A 23226-nucleotide genomic window follows, 5' to 3' on the forward strand; every position below is an offset into this window, starting at 1 on the left:
AAAAACTTTGTATTTACCAGCTTCGCAGCCGATGGTTAATGGTTTTTGAGTCAAAAAATAGAAACGATATTACAACTTAAAAAGATTCAAAACGTTAATGGACCACAATTTCCTTCATCATCATACGGTCGTCATTCCAAAAACCCTAACTAGAACATCCCACATCTTTAACTACCAATTTGTGAACAGTAATCTTTTCTAGGTCTACCTCTATTACTCAACTCCTGTTTCTAGTATGTATCTCGTCAGCTCTTCATGCCTGAGAAGGTATCCTACCAACCTATTTCTCATTGCCTTCCACAGAATCCTCACTTTTCCTACTCATTTCTAATCTTCCCACACATGCTTCTTTTCTTTGCCGCAGCGTCCACCATTCACGTTTCGCACCTGTACAATTTTACCATCAAGACTCCTTTCTCTCCTAAGACTAGAAAATCCTGCATCCCCAACTATCGCCGAATACCATAGTACCTAATATAGGTAATCTAGGATTTTCTGTGTTTCCTGTTTCTTCTTCTAATATGTCTTTAACTGGCCGTTTCTGGTTTAGAAGGTGCCCCATGTTTTTTTCTCTTTATTCATTTCTGTTCCACTTTTTCCAATATTCATCATTTCTAGCTTTTCTAGCCACTATATTCTCATTGTCATATTGTTAAAAATTTTTAAAAATTTACGCACTTTTATGAATGAATCTCACTAAAATCTTTACTGAGAATGGAATTGACGACAGCCCTTTGGATAAAACGATATCTTCAGATACAATAAGGACTGCCAAACCTCATAAAATATGCTTTACAAACAATGCAACGTATACATGCTATACGTTTTATCAATCAGTTAACTACGTATACTACGAAATCTGTGAGTGCTAAAAACAAAGAGTTTCTTCTATGATGATTTATTTATTATGGCGCCAAGAAAATTTAAACGTGGTCACCTGTTTATTAACTTTTGTAGGTAAGTAAACAAGAAACGAGATAAACCCGTAACATATTTTTTTTATCGCTGATAAGATACAACAACCACATGCATATGTCTGTGTCAATGTAGTTTGCCAATTTATTGTTGAACAAATACAGGTATTGCAATAAGGACACTCAAGATATTCCAATCACTTTATTGCACTGCTCCGTAAAATAAAGATTGGAATACCCTATCCCAATATTACATCCCTAACATTACCTTTTCCACGCCCTTAACTACATTAAGTGGTAATGACGAATAGAAGGACATAAATTTATCCTTATAGTAGTAGGTATCGAGAATTATTTGCTTATTTCTTCTAAAAGATTACTTCATAACTACCGCAATAAAATGGAAACAATATCCTAGGGATGTCACTATATTTTCCCCGATAGAATAAGCCTTGTATGTATATTTTATAATAAATTGTAGAGTATAGGGCTACTAACAAGAACATGAATTTGGGCTATCGTCTGTATATCATATTAAAATTAATTCTGGAGTATACGATTGTCAGGCGATTAAGAGCTTTGGCTTACGAGATTGAAAAAATAACTATGATTTCCACGACACGAAAATCCATAGCCCTGCTAATTTCCCTTCGGCTACAACAACAGCAGGTATTCCAAAAACTACAAAAGCTATGCATGGAGTTCTTTGTGAAGATTAGTTTCCTGCAAGACTGAGCCCTTTCAAATGACCTGCCATATAATAAAAAATAAAGTAAAATAAATAAAGAAAAACCTGCACCAACTAAAATTATCAAAAAAGTATCTACTGCTAATGTGAGTTACAACTATTGGAAAATAATATGATTCAGTAACCATGAATAATTACCGTGCTAAATCATCTTTCTGAAAAAGACTGTCAGATGATGTGAATGACTTTATAAGGGTTCGTTTTTCCTTTTGAGATACATAAACTACAACACAATGTCACGAATATGCTTATTATAATACCTATAATTGATTTCGATGAGATGGCGCCAATTTGGACTTGTTAAATGTTACAAACGATCCTGCCCATTCATTATAAATAAATGTACTACACATTTATTCACACATATGTATCTAACTCACTCTCTCATTTGACATGGCACAACACACTATCCGTCCACATTATGACTGTCTCATGGTAATGAAGTGACATTAAAACCATTGTATACAACGGCAATCTACATTTTTCGACAATAATTCTTCAAAATTCGAGAGAGCACGGGCGTTTGCGCACAACATACAATTGCAATAAATAACAGCGTCGGTGGTTGCGACGCTTCGCGACGCGACGAGTATTATTATGAAAAGCGTCGGCGGTGTCTTCACTTGTGCTTTTGCAAAAATAATTGCAGATAATATTTTAAAACGGCACTTAATTCGTATGAAACAGAATTTCATTTTATACAACCGACACGACGTGAGATGCTTCAGGTGCAGATGAAAATATTAAACGACCCGACAAAAACAATATTGCTTTCTTTTACGCTCAAAAATTTATTACACAGTGATCTCGCTGATATATTTAGGTATTTGATACAAAAGATACATTTGATACAATTGTCGCCTATTTTTGAAAAGAAAATATGAATGAAAATTTATATTTTATTTATGGTCATAGTATTAGAACCGTATTAGGCATATACATAGGCTCTTTAGTCCAAAGACGGGTGAGTTACGCACTTATTTCCGAACAGTAATCTAAGCATTCTTCTTCATTTTTACTTCCGTTTATTGCTTCCAGAAGATATGTCTCTAACTTAGTCTCAGAACGGGTACTGCCATCCTAATATCTATAACGTCCTCCTCCGTTTTACCGCTTCTCTTCATTTCTGGCCTTTACTTCCACTGCATTTTCACCTTGTATGTACTCATTTATTCATAATCATGATAAAGTCTTCCGTTCAAAGACTGGTTGCACACACACCTTCACTTCTTTCTATCCCTATTTGCGAACAATAATCTTATCTAGGTCTTCCTTTATCCTTCTTGCTCCTATTGCTGCTTCTAATATGTCTTAAGTGTCCCTTATATCTGAGATGTTCTACCAACCTATTTCGTCCATTTTTTATTGACTTCCATAACGCCCTCTGTACTCTTTCTCTTTCTAACATCGTACAATTCGTAGCGTGGAATGAACGAAGAGTTAAAGAATGAACTAATTCGATCTGCAACCTGTTTAAATACTCTCTCTACGCATACAACGGACAGAAAATAGATCAGAAATAAAATTAAGAAAAGGTAAAGCAACTGGTAACTGAAACTATGTACGTACATAAAATTATTTCTGCCCAAAAACCATTTCAGATGTGGGTAGACGTTCGCACGTGGGTTCATATATCATAAAGATAATAATGAAATAGCCATTTAGCAAATTCTAACGTTTGCAATAACCTTTGTTTCAGTACTCAAACGATTCGTTTTAGTACCGCCACGACACGTTCGCGCGTTTTACGACACAAGTACCTATACTTACAGTAGCGTGGAGCCTACACTGCTCCACTATATCCACCATTAAAACCCCTTCAAAATTGACTCCTCTTTGGCACAAGCTTTTAAGCACATTTACTGCAAACGAGCATAGCACAAGATCAGCTGTCACACTATGTACGAACATGAATTTATTGCTTGAGGAACGTGGTTTTTTATTAAGGAAATTAATAATTTCGCATTTTTGGAGCACCTAATTTTAAATGAAAGCAGGTCAATCAACTTTTAGCCGTAAGATGAACAAAGCACACCACCACAGAAGAAAAACGTATCATCAGGAAGTTTCATTATGAGAAGCTTCCAGAAATAATCATGGAGATTCCTTCAGCGTATAAATAACTGACCAACATCCGACGGAATATACTAGTTGATGCGAGAAAGCTTATATCAATAGTGCGCGATAGTAAATTCCGTAGGATTGAGGATTCCTAATCAAGAATTAGAAAAACGAGAACTTCCTCCCTTTACATAATACTGTAGTCTCCTTTATAAGTACAGCAAGAAATAGTAGTTACAGGCAAGTTTAAGAAGGATATAAAAGTACGACTTGAATAATTTACCATGTTAAAAAAACAAAAAAAACGAAATTGAAAGTAGGTAGCGTTTAGGTAGGTAGCTCGAGGGGCGTATCTATATAGGTCTGTAGGTATTGTTACAATCAACGTTTTATCAGTGACTTATCAGAAAAATTTGGTAAGCAAATTAACTCATAAAAGCCAAACCACGCATTTGAGCCCGTCCAACAAACGGCAAAGAAACAAAAAGCAATCGCTCGTCGAACGAACGGGGACGACTTAATAACGGCAATCGCGAAATTATACAATAAAGAGGTTCATAGCCTGCTGCGACCGATTAAAAAACACCCCTTCGTTCGAGGAAGATCGTAAACTTGTTGGCCGAACTATTACAACCATTCAGCTTTCACGAAACCATATTTCTCGGATTGTCGTCTAAAATTATAATGCCCTAAAGTTACGGCTCATAAAACTTTACGGTCGCTGTTATACGATTGTCTCAATAAATAGTTCACTTTATGGACACCTCTTCTGGCTTTTTTATTTTCCTTTACTCTATTCACTGTTACAGAGCACACGGTACACCACATTAAATACTTTTTAACAAATTTACTCTTTCGAAAATTGTAGGTGCCTATCCCCGCTATAGCACGGAAATAAGCAAAACGATTTGCTTTCCACTTCAATGTCCGGTAATAATTATTAGCAACTCCTAACGAAAATTCAGCCGAAGAAAACAGAGGATAAAAACGTAAACACTGTGGCAAGTAATAGCCTATAAAATTAAAACGCATTAAGACTATTCTTCTAGGATAAAACTATGCGACATTTGCCTTCTAAGTAAGAAGGTGAAACTGCACCCCGAACGAATTTAAAAGCATTTGATTCGGCACCCAGTAAGTGTGTTGTATAAATTCCTAACGATAAGTAAATCCTTCTAAACTATTTACACTCGTTATTTCTCTCAAGAAATCATTTGTGAGGGTCATTGAACTGAACTATCCTTCGAAAGGACATACACGACTTATTGTTTTCGCTATGACCAATTCTCCTAATAAAGAAAGACAAATCTTGAACACCTTACCTTTCTCATTTTCATCAAACCAAATAAAATCTCGTCATACACAAGAAAAGATAAACCTTAGAAAATAAACCACTAACGGGCACCACTAATATTTTATAGATAAACCAACTGGCTTTTATATCTTTTTATTATTTATTAAAAACTGTCGAGCTTCACTAAAATGCGCCTCGAGCAGCTAGTAGCTTGCTGGACGTCTCGGCGGTTACCGCAGCGTAGTAATCGTTAGCATTATAAAAATACCATGATCAACAACACCCACAGACACTGTTTAATGGCCACCTAACGATCCATCAGGATTTCACAAATTCCATCTCGTTTAGCCTGCCCTGGCTCACTTCAATATTTATTCATCGTCGTTGGCTAATGCCCGGCTGTCTATAATTTCTCAATAATGTTAATTTATCAACATAAAAGTCTTCGGCTGTACAGAAGCCTCTTTACATTGTACCTCTACGTAGGTAAGCCGTAAGCCATCCATACGTAATAACCATAACTCATGGCCGACGGACACTTAGATATGATATATGTATGTGTGTGAGTATAAAAAGCACTGGGATGAAGATCATTTTCCACATTCTTCTAAATTTCTTTCGTAATTATTAAATATGTGTCTGGATGTTTCAACGTATCTCCTCAGCCTTGCCCTTCTTCCGTCGGAACCACATTTTCCATCTCATGGACTATGCTCCTTTCTCAAAAATTGCCTTTCGATTATGGATTCCTTGACATGAACCCGTAAGCTCTCTGGATTTCCCAGGAAACAAAATGAAATGAGATACAGGTTGATTAATAAGGATTGTAGAGATTCGCTCTTTGAATCATTTATGTTAGTTTTGTATGTGGTTTCTTACATTCCTATCCGACGGATGCTGTAGTTAAATCGTTTCTGAGATCGTCAATTTAAATCCCCCTGGCTTAGGGTTCGAATGTTTCATGGAAAGGACAAAAGAGGTGCTGTAGATGACAAGCAAACGAAACACAATTTTATTTCTACCAACAGCATTGCTAACAGAAGTAAGTTCAAAAGAAACAAATATAGTCCACTTTCAACCAAAATTCGTCCAATATATATTTCTTCTTCTAATGTTTTCAGAAATTATCATTGGTATCATTCACAGCAATGTTTCATTCATTCACTCGCATTCACAATTATTCGATAAACCTTCTTTTCAACATTACATTCACACCCTCAAGAACACAGCTTTTAGTCTTACGGCTTCACCCAAACTATTTGTCTAAGTCGAAATCCTTCAGCTATATTCCTAACCATAGGTACCTGTCTACAAAAGCTCTCGATTTGGTGCAATGCATCAATTAGAAAAATGAGCTCATAGACACCTGACGGTTATCATTTTCACGTTTTCTGTAGGTCTTGTGCCTTGGCAATCAGTATAATTTTTGGAAGCGGTCATTACTAACGAACTAATCGTAAGCGGTTCCGAAGCGATACGTCCGATACAACGATAAGTACACATGGCCGCCGTCGGCGTCAGCTGAATGTTTAGAATACCTCGATGATATTCAGAAAGCAGGCTGACTGGCATTTTCGAGCAACATATTATACTGTGTAATCAGCCAGGGTATCTGAATGCCCGGCCAAAATGCAGTCTCATCACTTTTAAGAGAATTAACAGGGCTGGAGTTCTGAGCAGAATTCTAAACTGTAATTACAGACATGCTCGATCCTTGGGAAGCTTTTAAGGGGAATAATGTGGTGGACAAAAGCTTCTACCGTCCGTATCCGATCACGTCGCCAAATTGGGAACTACTACAAACATTCACCTAGTAACAGAGTCCACATTTCTTCAAAGATTCTTAGATTATCTAAAGGATTTAACTAACTGCTGCCATTAAGCCTGGAGTCAATATACAGAACCATCATCAACATTCATGGACCTTTGAGATTCAAGGAGTTTCTTCGTAGGAAATTTTGGCACAAGCATCAAAGTTAAGTAGGTATCTGACGTAAGATAAGTTAGATCATGTTACCATGAAGAAAGATCATTATGAAGTAACGATGGGCATATTCCTTCTATCATGAATATAGAATCAAATGGAAAAAGGTACACATGGAGTAACTTTAGTGAAGAATTTTCCTGAATTTATTCCAATACATGAATAATAAATAATGCTACTAAAACCGTATCGTAGCTAGTTTGTGCGTTGTTTCGAAGCGGATAGGGCGTCCAGGATTGAATCATGGAACGTACGGACTTTAGTTCGCGTCTAATGAAGCGAATCGTTTGAAATATGAATAACAATGAGGAAAGTAATGTAGCAGACGTACGAAATGCATGGCATCAAAATACAAGAGTGGTAAGTGGGGCGAATTTGATTGATAGTTGGGGTTGCTGGGTATATGTAATTCCGGTCCGCCCCATGTCATCCTCGAAATGATTAATCACGGCCCGCTAAAACTGATCCCTAATCCACTTATTTAAAAACGGAGGACATGTTCTCATACAATTTTTGGAGGGAAAATGCAAAGAGCGTTTCCACATGAACCGATACACTGCTTACTTCGCAGGTTTACGCAAACAATTCTGTCTCCTGTTAGAAGCGCGAAGGACTGACTGACTGACTGTGTTCATCGATCGCTGGATCCTTTTAGCATTCGTTCCAAAGAAGTTTTGATGTTCTTTTAGTGACTGGGGGTTAGACTAATACTAATCCAACTTAATAAAGAAAACAAGGTGCAACCCTGGGAGGGTTGGAGACGGATCCCATATAGATATAGTGATATCCATTTCGCGCCCTTTTTGGCGGGAAGACCAGAGACCTTATGAGGTCGATTTTAGTGGTGCCGATGTCGATCCTGATAGGAAGGTGAGCACTTTTTGGCGCCAAAGAAGGACCTACCCGTGGCTGAGCCATGAACGCCCTGCCAGCCGCCGTCAAGCCGGGATAGTCTGCGTGTTGGGCCACCGTTACACCGAGTCACTAGTCACTTCACTGCACATGTACGCGGGCCCGGGCCCTTAGTCACTTCACCCGCGCCGAAGCCGGCTCACATCACACGTAGTGCACCTGGTGCGAGATCGGATCAGTTGATGCTGTTGCCCTTTACGACCGAACGCGTGCGGAGATCCTGCGCGATCCGCAGTCGTCTGCCAACTGTCAATCACAGCCGTCGGCGGGGGCAGAGTGGGGCAGATGAATGATCTGTCATTCGTGGTACGCCTCTCGACCAATGGAAATCCCCGAGACGCGCCAGCGCCTTGGCAACAAGGCGCGCATTGCTGCCATCATGCGTTGCGCTTGGCAGCACTGCGCTGTTGCCTAAACACAACGATGCTTCTGCAGTTCTCTAATTCTACTACGTTCCACGTACGAATGGCAGACTGCTCCTCTTGATACACAAACATACATACATACATATACGTTATTATTAATTCACATTTTATGGAAACCATGTACCCTATAGATCCGATTTTTGCTACTTCATCCACTGCCGCATCAGTATAATTAGTGGATGTATAGTACCAAAGCTGCATATAGTGAGTGAAGGGTGCGTTTCTCCCTACGCTAAGCGCCTTTGATTTACAAGCGGTCACAGTGAAGAAAAGCTTCACTGAAGTCTTGCAGATCTTCGGACAGTTTTATTGGCGATCTTTATTAGACATATATTTATTATCTACCCTTATATGAAGAACTTTTATAATTTATGACTTAGAACTTTTAGCTACTTAACTAAAATAACGCTTTGACAAAAAATACCTATTCTTAAAAAATGAGTGAGTAATTAACTGATTTCTATAAGGACAAACAGAACGAGAACAGAAGCAATATATTAATAATAATATTAATTTACCTTTGTAAATATGATTTTTTTAATTGAATTAATAATGAAATAATAGGCCATATTTACACGTAAGCAAGCGTGTACGTAACATGCAAAGTAGAAAACATTTGCGATAAAGGTCATAGGAGACGTTGTCAGACTTTTGGTGTGCAAGGTTTCTAGAAAGGGTTAATTAGTTTTGCATAGATAAAATTCGAAGATAACAAGCTCGTTATGAATCATAGCTATGTAAGAAATTGGCATATATGCGTGGCATTAAATTAGGTGCAATTAAAACGAGTGACTCGGTAAGAAAGTTAAGCAATTTTGCAAAATGTCGTCAAGTGCACTGTCTAAATGCCTTGAACGGTAATTATTTTTTCTGTGAACTACGTGGTTACAAGTAAATGTGTAAATTATCTTAATAACAATTTACAGACAAATATTTTCAAATAAGAAATATTCTACCTGCGCATTTGTAGTAATAAGTAATGCGTGATACCTGCAGCCATAAGGATAAACCGTATAATTACATGTACCTATCATGTAATTAGAAATAAAAGTTTTGGCACTTAATACCTACCTACCATTTGATAATTACACTTAAACATTTCCAGTATCAAAAACCTGGTAACTTTTGTACTTTTCATTTATGTTTAAGAGGGTAATCAATTACACTCATGTCGTAGTTTTTTCCCAGAAAAACATATCGAAATCTAATTTTCCGACGGAAGTAAACGATATACAATAATCCGTTAATCAATCTTTACTAAAAATAACGACAGTAGACAATTAATAAATTTTTAAAAGGGATGAACTATAATAAAATCAAATTATGCGGAGATAAGCCGTCACTTAATAAGAGATACAATAATCCCCTTCGACATAAATGATGCATTTGTATACATCAATCCCAGTACAAACTATTATTACATACCAGGTATATTGATACTACCCACTACCTTCATTTGATAGTATTTCGCGACCGATTAGAGGATTAGATTACATATGTTATTCGTTTGGAGTAAAAAGGCATTAAAAAAGTTTCTGTATCCACGACGAGCAAGCATTACAAAATAGTGACGATGGTGTACAATTTACTGTAGTATCAGTTAGATTTAGACAAATTGACTTCAAAGAACAGGTTGTAAAACAATATATCTGATAGCAGCCACCCTTAATAGTATTACGTTGGTACATAGGGGTCACAGTTCTAACCGCATCTCGCCCAACAGCCTCTTTACAAAGAAAGCTCTGCGAGTCATAAAGGATGTAATAAACAGACTCTGTGGCTGCCTGTGCTTACTGAGCGGCATGACTTAGACGTATAGAGCATTTCTTAGCTTTCAAAAGGACATCGGTTAGTTTCCGGATCTGTCTGCCCCAGTTCTAGTTTTCTGTGATTCCCGTGGATCTTCTTTTCGTCCGACTCATCTTTCCCACTTCAACCACTATCTACACAATCCCACGATTCCTAGAAGGGAGCTGAAGACGATCTTACGCCTTATCCTCCGGCGTAGTCTGGAGGAATTGCCCACCAACCAGCATTAGTAGCTAGTGAAAATAATGCACCCAAATGTTTAAGTTTAGAAGCCTGCGCACAGTACTGTACCAATAAGCCTATCTGGACTACTACTTGACACCAGCTGCTAATGCTGATGGGCGGGCAGAACCTCCAATCTACACTTAGTCCAAAGTTGGGGAATAAGGCGGAAGGCTTCTTTTTAGGAATTGTGAAAATGGGTGGTGGTGGTTAGATACGCATGAAATGAAGACAGGAGATTATCAATGGAATATTGTTATCACAGCATTGAATAAATGATCAAAACAGCATACAGACGAGCATAGATCATTCCCCTCATCTGTCGCTTATCGAGACGTCCGTCCTTAGATGAAGGATCGGACTGCACACATAGATGTGTTTCACAAAAACTGCTGATTCAGTTGTTTCGTTCTACTTTTACATCTTATTCGATAGATGTATACAGATATGTCTTTTTTACCTTCTAATCGCGTCGCGCCGATGCGGTGGCTTACTAAAGTTGTAAAACATCTGCGGCGGGCGCTATAGCGGCACTGATCGTACGAAGTATCGCTCGTAAAATTGATAAATGAACCACAGAAACGTTGTGATGAATCTGTCAAATGTAGCGCATTGACGGCAACGAACGTTGTCAGGCCAGCAACGTGACTGTACACACCGTCGCGTCCATCAGCTGGCGATTTGCTTCCGATATTTTGGTGCAGGTAGAGAACAGAAGAACAACAACAACAGCGACGATGGAGGAAGAATGACTTTACATACACGGCTTCAGTTTTGCCCCAGCATTTTCTCCTAATAGATATTTACGTTTTTACCTCGGCAGAATGTCTCACAAGCAAACATTTATTCTAACAACTCAATTCACTCAACAAATACTCATGTATAATACGTATACCTACTCGTATCTTTGGAAATTCATTAATCATAATATTCGCCAGTTCAGCTGCGATATAGAGTACAAACGCATTCGTTAAATGATTATCAAGTTTCAACACCTAGTAAATTTTCTGGCTGATGATAATATCCTCATGTCTAACATTAAAATCCAGGTTCTCTATTTTAGTCACTTTTTGACTCCCCTACGCCGACATGGTCTATTATGGTATTATCCCAAGTTTCGCCCTTCTCCCTTTAGAACAACGTGGCCTTTTTAACATTTTATAATACATGGTAGGTTAGGTTAGGTTGGAGCACGAGGCAGTATGTCCATGACGAGACTATGGTTGGTCCTGCTTCAAAGCGCCAAAAGTATAGAAACTTCTTTCAAGTCTTTCAGTCATATTTTGTTGAATATCTGGATTGTGTGATCCGTTGTAATTATCAAAATCAAATCCTTCAGTTATAAAGTCAATAATTTTCAAATGCTTTAAGTGTGACTTATTGGGCACATGACTGACCATACAGGTACCTGTTGTCTACTTCCCGGTACAAGAAGGTTATCGACTCCCTGCTAATCTTGTATTATACCTATTAAGAATATTTTTAACAGAAATGCTAATGGTAGCACTAGCACCAGTTGTCACTCCCTGGGTATCTCTTATAATATGCAGGTATAAGAGACATACCTTCGTGCAGAAAAGACATGATTTACAATCGCTGAATCGGCTGGCATATTCGTACATATTCTTAAGCTGTTGGTTCATTTCTTTCCTTGCTGTTGCGGTCAGTAGAAACGGCAGGTAAAACTAGGAAGCGTTTTAAAAGCGAATTAAAATAAATCACAATCCTGATACCCGGCTATCTAGAAAGCAGTCGGGTTTTGTTTTATTTAAATCACGTTGTCACTAATAGAAATTCATACCAGTTTTAATGTTAATTTATTACCGTTTAATATATTGACTTTTTTTTATGTAGGTATCCCATTCCTGGAACATTGCCGACAGATACTCGGAAATGTTCAACAGTCAACACTCCATAAAGTAACCAAAGACAGGAACTCACCTCAGTCCATAAAAGGACAAATTTCACAAATCGTTACATAACTTATTCAACTGAGCAAAAAAAAAGGTCTGGATTATCTAATCAACAATCGAAATCCATATCGGAATAAACAAGGGTGGAAGATAGGATCGGTTAATGGATATTTATTAAGGGACTACTTTTCATAAATTGTTATAATACTGGTTTTAGATTATGTATCTCCCTATTTTACTATATATATCTATTGAAATTTTTACCCGATTACATACCTGTTCAAAAAAAATAGAAAAAATTCGAAAAATGCATTCCAATTGAAAAGTATTTATAAATCCCATTTGTTTTACGTAAACAAACTTAGTATGTAAAGCGAGTAAAAAAATCGTTTTAACGCGCAAAAATATTAACATTCCAAATGTTTCATGTGCTAAACTGAGAATTATTTATTACTTATTCCAAACACAATCGTACAAATTGGAAAAAGGTTACGCATTTATGCGTCACCTAATATCAAGACATTGTGATTTGTCTTGATTGTGAATTCATAAAATGGAATCAAATTTTCCGTGATAGTGAAACATTATTTACTTGAAGTTATAAATTAGTTCTTTAATATGACATTATGGAGTTACCCAGTAAGTGACTCTCCATAAACCTAATGCCTCTATTTTAGCCTCTATTATATCCACTCTCTTCCCCCACATGGTTTTATCCCTGGACGTCTCCTTAGAGCAATGTGGATCTTTTCATCATTTCTGACCCATCCACAAATAAAATTCTATTCACGCCTCTCTTCTTCGGTAGTGCCCATTAGGAGAGGCTACATTTTCAGGCGTTCCAAAAATACAAAAATCTTCTTTTTCTTAACTATACCGCGGTAGACAGAAATCAACCTTCTCTGGATATGGTTCAAAATAGCCTTTTTTCAGGTCGCATCCCCCTTATAGAGTCATAACGCTTATGGGCAGCCTCCAATGAACAGTTTAGTTAGGTAGGATCAGCTGATGTTAAAGAACTTTCGTTTTCATTTCAAAAAAATTTCAGTTACAAAAAAATATGTTAATGGATTATGAGATACTGCATTATCCAAAATCAAACAACTATCCAATCATAAGGGTAATTTTCATATCCACTGACACCGCCGGTACCAATTTATTAAATACCTGCACTCTAACGAAGTGAGTCCTTTCTAATTTCAATAAAGAATTTTCATGTTTTTTTCGTTAATCGGTACGAGCGGACACAGTAGAGAACAATTTTATAAGAAAAGGGCTGTTTTGTGTTTCGTTGCCGTTGTCCGTGGATGGCTAGGTCCTGGCTGTCCCGATCCCGATCGAGTTGGCCGCGGTCGGCGGGCTGTATGCTGTGATTTATGTCCCTGAAAAGGCTCAAGCACCTATTTTTTGTTCGTATTCGAAAGTGTCAAGCCATAAATTGTACGGACAAAGGCACGCTATCGAAGCCCAACCGCGCGAGAGATGCACTTACACCATTTCACACCACACCACACTCCATGCCACGTCTATCTACTTTACGTATTCCATTGCTATACACTTACTATAAGGTAGGTACATATACGGGATAAAATAATGTCCTACACTGTCACTTAATCTGATTAGATGCTCAAAAATTTTAATAATATCGCTTAGGATTTGCCCCATCTTCTTCAGAAAGTTATCAAAATCTATGGATGGAATGAGATTGTATGGATCATCAGCTTCAGTTTGAACTTGATATTAAAGCTCGCATCTATTTCATCTTCTACCATTCAGAGGGCGCTACTTGAACTTTAAGTTACAAGAGAAATTCGTAAGAAAATCACATTTAGTAGATACTCAGCAATTACTGGAATTCTTCAGATTTCTGCGTGTGCGTTTCTTTGTCGTGGTTACTTGTAACCGACTCATGTTCAAATACCTTTCGCTTAAAAAATGTCTATCCATTTCCTACCCTCGATGGAATTTTTGCCCCAATTAATGATTTGTTACGACGAGGAGAGTGTGGTGGCCTTGTCGTCAGAGTGCCCATAAATTTACGGTGTTAGAAAACAAGTCGACAGAACAATGCCCCATATGAGTGCCAAGGGCGAGAAAAGGGCCTTTACGGAGATATATAACCTTACCAGATGTGTTTACGCCCTTTATTGGAATATCTAATAAAGAAGAACCAGACTGTGCCTGTCTGATATACTTATACTTTTACTTTAGATTGAACACAGTATTATTTTTCTTCTTTTTAAAACTAAATATGTTTTAATAATAAAAAAGAACTTCCTTATTATTTATATCTAATGGCAAACCTGATATTCCGACCCGAAAAACTTCAAGTATTGTACGAATACTTAAATAAATTAATTAACAAGCGATCAGACACTCTAATGTCTTATTGTCGCTTCTGTGCTTTCAATTTTTCTAGGAAAAAGTTATCGCACAACATACTTTAAAGTAAAAGAATATTCCTACATTGTCTCATATCGATGACCCCAACTTAACAACGTGACAAACTGTGACGGTAAACTTTAAAAAAACCTTGAGACGCAGTTGCAATAGTCAATATTTTTTTTCGGGTTAGAGTTTCTCCACCATCCACAGTAACAACCCCATTTAGAAATTAGTCTCAACCTCCCAGAACTGATTTATGGAGGGTAGAAATACTCACTGTGTATATGCTACGTATATTTATTGTAAAAATACGTCCAAATTCTAAACACAAAGAAGAACATGTGATACGTGAAACCCGAACCACGAATGTTTTTTTTGTTGCTTTCGTGATTTCTTTTCTCTCTTTCTCGAGATCAAATTCTATCGAATGAAACGTATTATATGACTTTGGACGCGGTTGAACGAAAAGGCAAACTGTGGGGCTCCTCCAGATATTTTTAAACTGAATAGTTTGTCTTTGTGTTACGTCTGTTTAAAGAATGTTAACTTTCTAAAATCCTTGCACATATGTATTATAATAAACGAGTGCAAAATATTAAAACAAATCTGTAGAAATGGTAGTAAAAACATGAAGTCAAAATAATCTAGGAATCTATGTATAAATGTAACAATTTTTGAATAACTAATGCATTTCTAACACACTTTATATGTACAGTATTGTAATTATCTTCCTCTAGACAAAAATTTTCAGTCTCTCTCCAATCTCTCAGAGTTTTTCACAGAGAGACTGAATGTAGAACAAACAGAATATGTCAAAACCCCAACGCCAAAACACGACACTGTAGTTGTCCGAAGCACTTTTCGGTAACAAAGTTACCTTCTTCAGGGACTGAAGTAAACTGTTTTGAGCTATTCTGTTTGTTCTACAACAACCGCCAAAGTTTTTCCAATCTTCATATTTAGAGACTGAATGAATAAAACTGAAAAATTGAGAGACTCGAGTCTCTCGTAGAAAGACTGGGAACGCTGAAATATGTTGAACTTAGAAAATTTTAACCAGTCTATCGATACACCATTTATTGAGAGATTCGAGTCTTTCGTTTAGAGACGCTAAACAGTTTTTTTGACAGTTCCTCGATAGTCTCTCTCAGCGACACCAGAGAGACTCGATGAGAGACGAAGACTCGAGTCTCGCTTTCAGAGACTCTGAGAGACTGAACATTTTTATCTAGGATCGTTAATTGATTAATTAATAAATTAGAAGGTACATGAAATCCTATTACACGCAAAAATGATTGTATTCCTATTCTACATTTAATATAAATTTTATAATTTTTCTTATCGGTTAAAAAATCTGATTTTTTAATGTCCTGTGCCACTCAGTTTTATTGATTAAAAATCGTAATAAATAGTGATCTGGTTTTTTCAATTTTATCGCATATTGCTATCATTATTTAATCAGAAAATCCTTGAAAAAATGTTTATATCGATGTAGATATATGTACTCTAATCAATGTTCAGCACCAAATAATAAAATTTGAACAGAGGTTCCCTGTAAAAGCTTTGATTTTCTATCGAGTTATAAAAATACTACTTTATTAAATACGCCTTTAATGAGGTATTATGGAATCCTGCTAGGATAAACAATAAAAGAAGTCTTAAGGGTGAGATTTATATCGTCGTTGTCCTTCACATCGTTCTGCTAATTGTGTATTTATTCCTGTTTTTATTCCAATTCCGTTGCTGTACGGACTTTGCAGTTCTGACACCCAACATGTGCACCATAAAAATTATTAACAGCATGTTGTTTTAGTTGTAGGAAACGAACGCGCGCGATTTCGCATTTCCATAATTGCCTACGATATTATGAATAACCATTAAATGCAGGATGAACTGAGCAAATGAAAAATTCAATTTAACATCGCTCGCATTAGGTATAACACATACTTGTGGATAGTTTATTTAAATTATAATTAGCAAAACAGTGAAGCGTACCTGTATGCGGAGATTATAAATAATTACCCTCATATTGTAATGTGCACCGCATGGACTCTAGATTTTCTTATGAGATTGAGTTCCAAAAGCTGTTTGTTGAGAAAAGTACTTAATTGCAAGTTAAATAATTTGTAATTAACTTTTAGTTTATTTTCTGCAGTTAAACCAAACAATGCGCAAAAAACTACAAATATTGTTGTGCCAATTAAATTGTTCCAAATGCTCATTAATTAATTAATTAGAGCAGGTACAATAGTCATACGAGGGATATTTTCGATTTACGTAAATTAAATTTTGATTTGTAAGTCGCGCACTTAAGAAAATAAATTTTATTATGATTCAGTAAATATAGCAGCCTAAACTTTGTTTAATATTGACTCTATTAATATTTGTTGTTAAAATGAAATCCCAAGAAAAAAATACCGCTGCGAACAGGATTCGAACCTGTGCGGGCAGAGCCCATTTGATTTCGAGTCAAACTCCTTAACCACTCGGACATCGCAGCCGATGAATTTAATGTCCTTACAGATAGGTACTAATGCTGGAAATTTTTGAGGTACCGTTTCACCACCTTCTTTATATTGTAACCTACTTTTTTTTAATTTTAAATATCATAGTTGTTGCAAAATAGCAGAGTTGAATAAGAAGCAAATATAAAACTTGAAGAAAAAATTTGTTAAAGTTTATTAGCACACTTATACGACCAAGAGATGGCTCTAGCAATGCCAAACAAACAAAAAAAGAAATTTAATAGATCAATTTTCAAAAAGTGTATTTTCAACTGCCAAATTTTAACACAAAAAAAAAATTATCGCATACCCATGTTGATTGTATATTACAAGGGGATGTTCAAGTGTTGCAAGTACACTTGGGGTGTTACAGTTAAAATTTTCCTTGTATTTGTTGAAAACTATTTACCTAAAATCATTTTCTTCATTCGTATCAAGCATATCATCATCATAAGGACACGGCTGCAGCTAGATTTTATTTAAGGATAAGCAGAAAAAATCACATTCAATCCTTTGTTTATTTCTATTGAAAATATAAAATGAGAAAATTCTGAAAGCTTGATGAATCCCTACAATAAATCTTTAAATTTCTTACATCCCATTATCCTTTGGGAACAAGGCAGCGAGTGTAAATTGATTACACCCCATTAAAAACCCCTTTTATTATTTTTTGTATCATTGTACGGTCTGTAGTCGTACGCTTATATGTATACTCGTATATACTCTTTTTCTGTTGTCGTTGTTAAATAATAATAAAAACGTAGTAGAGAGTGCAGTAGATAAGGAGTCGGTGTTGTTATTCTCACAATCTCCGGTACGGCGCCATAAAATTTTATACGGTCTTTATGAGGCGCACTCAATATAGCACCAGATACCGTTTATTGTCCCTGTAAATCACCCCTAATGAAGTATGGACTGTCAGCGACACCTGCCAAAGTTATATAACGCTCGCTTATTGTTTCTCTCTGGCAAAGGTCGCGTTCGCACCCGCCCTTTCTTTCTCTTCTCTTCAATAAGGAATTCTCAAATTTAATAAACTCAGCTGCTAAAAAATATACTTATATAGTGGCACGTTGCAACTATCAATCTGTCATAGTCTGATCTCTCAATAACAAAATCGATTTGTTTCATGGAGAATCTTTAAGTATACTTTTTTATCAAGAAATGTGTTGAATTAGCGGTCACCCTGTGAAGAAAGTTCAATAAAATGCTACTAATTCGTAGATGGCTCACATCCAATGCTTTTCCACCGGGTGACAATAATGGAAGGTAATCGACCATCTCCTAGGTGATAATGAGAGAGACTTTTGACCTAACCACGTTGATCTCTGACAGACAAGACTGCTCATTAATCTTAGGAAACATGTCCCATCAAGTATATTTTCATTATAAACCGTTAGTTCCTCAGACGCCTCAATTTCCTTTAGTAGACAAAACATTCTTCTTAACCTTTGAACTCCCGAACAAATAAATTTCTCTTTTTCTTCCATTACCCACAAAGTACATTGTTAATAAATTTCTAAGAATAAGCTAAACGCATGTACCAAACCAAAAGAGTCGAGATTATAGACGAGATAACAAATAGAAACATTGTAGCAAAAAATGCCATAAGAGTAAATGAACTAAAATGGCTTATGTATTAATATGGTAGAGTCTAATCCATGGATGTCGAAGAAACTTGGCGAAAACACTCATTTAGATCCGCTTGAAGACAAACCAAACAGTATATCGCTGATGATTTGGTATTAGAAACTCTTTAAAAACGGTTCAATACAGATAGGTTTTTTTGGGGGGTACTACCCTCAGGAAAGGAAACAGTGGAGGTGCGTGTCCAACCAGTGTTAAGACTGACGACCTTAGGATGATGATGACCCTAATGATTGTAGAATAAATCTAAAGAAAACTCGCCTAGTGGAAAAATATCTATATAGAAATAAGAGTGAAATCTAAAAACCCAAAAATTCTGAAATGTGTTTCCCGAAAAGATTTAAGAGGACAAAGCAAAACCTTTTCATGGTTCGGTTAGGAAAAGTACCCTAACCAATTGGACTCCATAAAACTTTACGATAGAATTGAGAGGCAGAAGTAAACAGGTCTGGGAATAGCATGTATTGTTTTGATCTGGATACAAGTCCTTTCGAACTGTTGGTGCTGCCAGGACGACTTTTGGTCTGAGTAAATACTGCTGATTTTTACAATTCTTTTTAGAATGATGACCTTTTTACGGGGCTTTCTAAGGCCCATGTGGTGTGCTGGAAGCTTTTGATATTGCTCCTTATTTTTACAGACGAGGTCCTGTAGGTTTTTCGCATTGACGGAAACAGTTATAAGTGATTTGAGTGCATGCGCTCGTGTAACGTTGCTAACTAGGCACTAATATAAATTGCCAGCCTTCCAAACCAACACGTTTTACTATAAAAAGGAATAGTTTACATTTCATTTACGGGCCAGCTTTAATCAACCGCACGTGACATCTGACTTAAACACAGGTAGATGTACATACAAATGTATGCATGTATGCATGTGTACGTATTATAGTCTCTGCCATCTCATCAGTTAAAAAAATTACGCTTCACCTGTTGCTCGTCGCCTCTGTGTACCGTTATTATTTAATATGTCGGTAGCGCCCTCTGTCGCCGTATTTATTGTGCGCCTAATCGTTGCTCTATATCATCAAGATTAATAGCGCTCACTGGTACAGCTCTGACTTGGCTTTTATGGTATCTGTTTTTTTTTTTATTTTTAATGAAGAGCTTTAACGTTTTCGTTTAACTGCACAACTGACTCAATTACAACCACTTTGGAATTGTTTCTCCCGCTGCAATTATACTTAAGCCGATGTTTGTACGGAGGAAGGTCTCGAGATGATTCGAAACATCAGTAACCAGAAACCAGACGATAAATCATGATTGGCTTTAAGCTAACATAAATTTATTGCCTTGTGACATTTTCCAAAATATTTCTGTCTATGTCTAATGTAAGTTACTTATATGTATCTAACTTCAATGTATCTTACTGTTAATCATTAACTATTATTTAATTTTTCACGGATTTCCATCAGAATTTCAGCTTTCTGCTGTTTCTGTGTTACTCAAAATGTTCGGTATGGTCTTAAGAACATACTACATGCAACATTCACACCAGGATTTAATTAATCCAGTTAGATCAAATTGGTGATCATTCCGCCCCCTCTTCTTAAAAAGTTATTTTAATTTCTTGTACTATCAATTGCTATGAATGACTCCAAATAACCGTGAGATTTTTGCTTAAAACAATATACCTATTCTATATCGTTTGGGATAAATAGGTCATTAGGTGGAAGGAGTATAAAATGGGCAACGAATAGCGGCACCTCGTCTTTGCTGTGCTCGAAAAGACCACCCGACAGGATTCATTGAAGAAGTTTTTAGTGCAAAAACCATTCCGTCTGTACGTTGCTTCTCTTGGCCATTTCATTAATACGTTAAGGCGATCCCAATTATTTAGTGGCCGTATAAGGCAGCGCCAACAGTAACCCCTAAACGTTTTTACTACACCATAAACTAGTTATTACCCTATAAAATGCTATAAAGCAAATCCACTGTGCTTCTTGCTTCCCAACTTTATTCGAACCTCGAGGAATGCCGATAATTACTTCTTCTCTTATGAAGTTGCTCTGTACCGTTTATAAATACTTTATGATCGATTTTTCCATTTTTTACTAATTAAGTCGAAATTGAATGTAAATCCAGACGATTAAAAACGGAGCTCGTTTGACCCCTGTGTCAAGCAATTGTATAAGAAACAATCTTGCCGTGTGTTTCACTGGAAATTAATTTCAACGGAAAAACGAAATGAGATTCTATTCTCGTGAACAGTACCTCATCTTAAATAGCTTATCTCTTAAACAACAAAGTCAAACCTGTATTTCCCCATTCCGGTGATCTTTTTATAGCTTCCTCACTTACTAGCCATTCTAGTATGGTTCTCTTTTAGTACTACGTACCATTCGTCATCATCATAAAATCGTCAGTCAGACTTTTCCCTATCCTGAGATAAAACGTCCATCCCACATCCTTAACCATTTGTGAACAGTAATCTAATCTAGGTCTACCTCCACTCCCGCCTATTTCTTATTGACTTCCATAGTGACTTCTGCTCTCTTAATCCTTCTAATACTTCCTCATTTCTAACCTTCTGTACCCACAGTATTCTTATCATCCGCCTGTAACACCACATTTCGAATGTTTCCACCATCCGTGCAGATCAATTAAAATCAAGTATTTTTAAACGTAAAATATTCAAATTTCTTCCATGTGATAAGTGAATGTTTTAAGTTCCTTTTTCTGATGATTCTTTAGCAATCCCGGCGGAGAATATATGCGATTGCTCGAGCTTCTTTGTCGGCATGGACCCCAATTTATCGTCAATCAATAGGTGTCACGGGAAATGTGAGACTAACATTTAAAAGTGGCAGGCCAAATTGAGCAATTCATATTCTTGTCGATTTTAATAAAAAGAATTGTCAAAAATCACACACGTACGTATACAACATTACCTACCGACGATTCAACTGCAGGTGAAGCAATTAAACGTCTTTATGGTTGTCTGTCGTCTTTTAATAAACAATTGCAATCGACGACCCACCGAAATACTAAATAAATCTTTGAACAGATAGCACATACAGCTACACACATACTTTTATCTTCGCACCACACAGTCGGCATCTTTTTTCTCTGTAAATAATTTTATAGTAGTAAGTTAATTAATAAAAGAATGCCACAGCAGAATCTCTATTAAAATATCAACTTGGACAACTCATCTATAATATTAGGACTCCAAAACTTGATTCACTTTTTCGTCTTTGAGAACCTTACGTAATTACCTGATCAAAACAAAAATCATTTCACTTGACGTTATTGCAAAGAAAAAATAAAGCCATTGCATCAGGAACGATTCCCCCAGATGAATATTCCGAACTTTGCGGTTATTTTTCTTCCATTAAACGTAAATTGTAATTTTGGACTTACTAGCCCTCATCACAAACCTTGGAGCGCGAACAGTAACTAACTATTATACCATTACCAACTGTTTGCATTCCTTTTAATTAATGAAGTTCCAATTAATACTAAGGAATCTGTCCTCCTAATCTTGGAACGGATAATATTTATGGAGCGTACTGAAATAAAACGTTTTTAAGGACAGAATGTACATAATTTCGATTGTCGGTAGTAGCTAGTGGATATTAATATTAACTTGTTTGTTATTTTTCATCCTCCGCCTGTGTTTCGTTTTCTCCGGCGATGCCTTGGCAAAATTAATGACCGGGGTGGCACGCGACCTGCCTTAACCTGATAAATGTTGGCTCGATAGTAGCGCGCCGAGCTTCGGAACCATGACTTGGACTTCCACCCCAACTTATGAAGTCGTCCCGAAGCCTGACACTGACTGACACTCGTTCCGGCTCAGCATTTACTTCACCGTAAACAACAACTCACCGTATCTACAGTACGCTTCATAACAAAAAAATGTTGAAGATGAAAAAAACAAATTAGCTTTTGCCCAAAAACTATCATAGATGGAAACATGAATTGAAGCATAATTTCCTCCATCAGGAACTTTTCATAGATAGCAAGAATTCTCGTCCTCATCGTTATTTATCTGTTGATCTTCGTTCTATCCTGAGTACTTCTTCTTCTTCTAGTGCCATGTAGATTCCACGTAGGCGTTCATAGTTTTCTTATCATATCTTTCTATTAATTGCAGCATATTATAGTGCTTGGAAGTCCTTTATCCTTTTTTTCCCTAAGATATCTGACCCTACACATCCAAAATCGACGACTTCTTGTAGCTTCAGATCATGCTCTTCTGTCAATAGCGCTTCCGTCTTATTTAAAGCTGTAACAACTCCTTGCTAGATGATAATACTGTTACATACATCATCCGCAAATATAAGCATGCATGTGAATCCTACTCTGTTTGGTTTTGGTTGTACAATAGTTTCAGGATTTGAAATCTTCATCGTATACCTTTGCCAGTCATTGTCCTTTGAAGTCTTGTAGTGGCTGAAGATCAA

The 23226-nt window shown here is 36.7% G+C and overlaps 1 protein-coding gene and 1 non-coding gene across 5 annotated transcripts in view; both read right to left on the reverse strand.

Moving 5' to 3' along the window:
• The window catches only part of LOC108740886 (homeobox protein homothorax), a 286672-nt gene that overhangs the window by 220956 nt on the left and 42490 nt on the right, over positions 1-23226 (reverse strand). For 2 of the 4 annotated variants that reach the window (XM_025974408.1, XM_025974402.1), the window contains exon 1: positions 7905-8179. The exons of 1 other annotated variant lie outside the window; for it this stretch is intronic. In XM_025974408.1, the coding sequence (XP_025830193.1) occupies positions 7905-7919 (15 nt within the window). In that variant the 5' untranslated portion in view covers positions 7920-8179. Of the gene's footprint in view, positions 1-5045; positions 5070-7904; positions 8180-23226 lie in introns of those variants that run through there. One more of the 4 variants, XM_025974403.1, reaches the window with a different exon arrangement.
• Positions 17086-17167, reverse strand: Trnas-cga. The gene has a single exon. It is a non-coding gene; the product is annotated as a tRNA-Ser (tRNA).

This window comes from Agrilus planipennis, unplaced genomic scaffold (genome assembly GCF_000699045.2).
Source record: "Agrilus planipennis isolate EAB-ADULT unplaced genomic scaffold, Apla_2.0 scaffold40, whole genome shotgun sequence".
NCBI lineage: Eukaryota > Metazoa > Arthropoda > Insecta > Coleoptera > Buprestidae > Agrilus > Agrilus planipennis.